The 1,054-nt window shown below is 43.3% G+C and overlaps 1 protein-coding gene across 1 annotated transcript in view; it reads left to right on the top strand.

Annotated features, from left to right (window-relative positions):
• alg3 (ALG3 alpha-1,3- mannosyltransferase) overlaps positions 1-1,054 on the top strand; it is a 9,391-nt gene that overhangs the window by 4,038 nt on the left and 4,299 nt on the right. Inside the window, 1 exon segment of the mRNA XM_032531659.1 lies at positions 143-219. Coding sequence (XP_032387550.1) covers positions 143-219 — 77 coding nt within the window.

Raw genomic sequence — 1,054 nt, 5'->3', positions numbered from 1 at the left:
TTTGTTAATAGATTATGAAGTAAAATTTTAATTCAGAGTTGGTTTTAAAACCCCGAATAAGTCACGGGTCAATAGGAGCCGAGGGATACAAGAGGGTTAAAAGAAGCATGAGGCTCATATGAATAATCTTCTCTCCTACCAGGCCAGGAGAGAGCATCTTCGAACTCCTCAAGGAGCCGAGCAAGAGGAAAACTCCTGCTCAGAAAAACACGGTTGATCATATCCTTTTGTTCCATTTGAATCTACTCCTATCTGCAGAATACAGTGCCTTAAAGGAGAATTCCTGTCGATTTCAACATGTAGCTCTTTTTTGCTTTTGTTTTTTTAAATTTGTAGAGTTGTCAGTAGTAAGACAAATGAAACCAATCGGTGCTGCCCACTCTCTGTTAACCTCCTGCTAGAGTTAGCACGCAACAGGCTTCAACAAGGCAAGTTTTAAATGTGTTTTTAGCCTCTAAACATTGTGACAGTTTGTCTTTATCCGTTTTGTTTTCTTCAAATGGTCAAAGGGTGCCAGCCAGGTCTCTCTCCTGACATCTAATGGCGGTTTTCCACTGCGTGGTATCTACTCGACTCGACTCGGCTCTACTCGCTTTTTTTGGGTTCTTCCATTACGAAAGAAAAAAAGTCCTGGGACCTGCTACCAGGTACTTTTTTTGTACTACCCAGTCGAGGTTCCAAGAGGAGCGAGCGAGGCGATACCAAAAGGTGAGTGGAAAACCTGCAGACCGCTGGTTGGGTGGCGAGGAGAATCGTCACTTATGGACCGCGTTGTTAGCAAACAAGAGTGCGGAGTGTGTGTCCAGAACAAACTGGACATTTAAAACAAATCTAGCCCGACACCGACAGATTATCCATCTCTGCACTATTCTACTTTCAACGTTCGGGCTACTAGCGGCTTCATGTCGTTTCCAATATTGCACACTGTTACTTTAAAAAACAAGACAATATATATAACAAAAGTTTTTATTTAGCTTTTCAAGTAGCGCATCTAACCCTCCCAAACTTCCCGGTCTTCTTCCTCTGCACACTGTGACAGTGTCCCCGCCAGCTC

Source organism: Etheostoma spectabile, chromosome 12, assembly GCF_008692095.1.
Source record: "Etheostoma spectabile isolate EspeVRDwgs_2016 chromosome 12, UIUC_Espe_1.0, whole genome shotgun sequence".
NCBI classification, from domain to species: Eukaryota; Metazoa; Chordata; class Actinopteri; order Perciformes; family Percidae; genus Etheostoma; species Etheostoma spectabile.
Note: the sequence above shows the minus strand (reverse complement) of the source record. Positions and strands in the feature narration are given on the sequence as shown.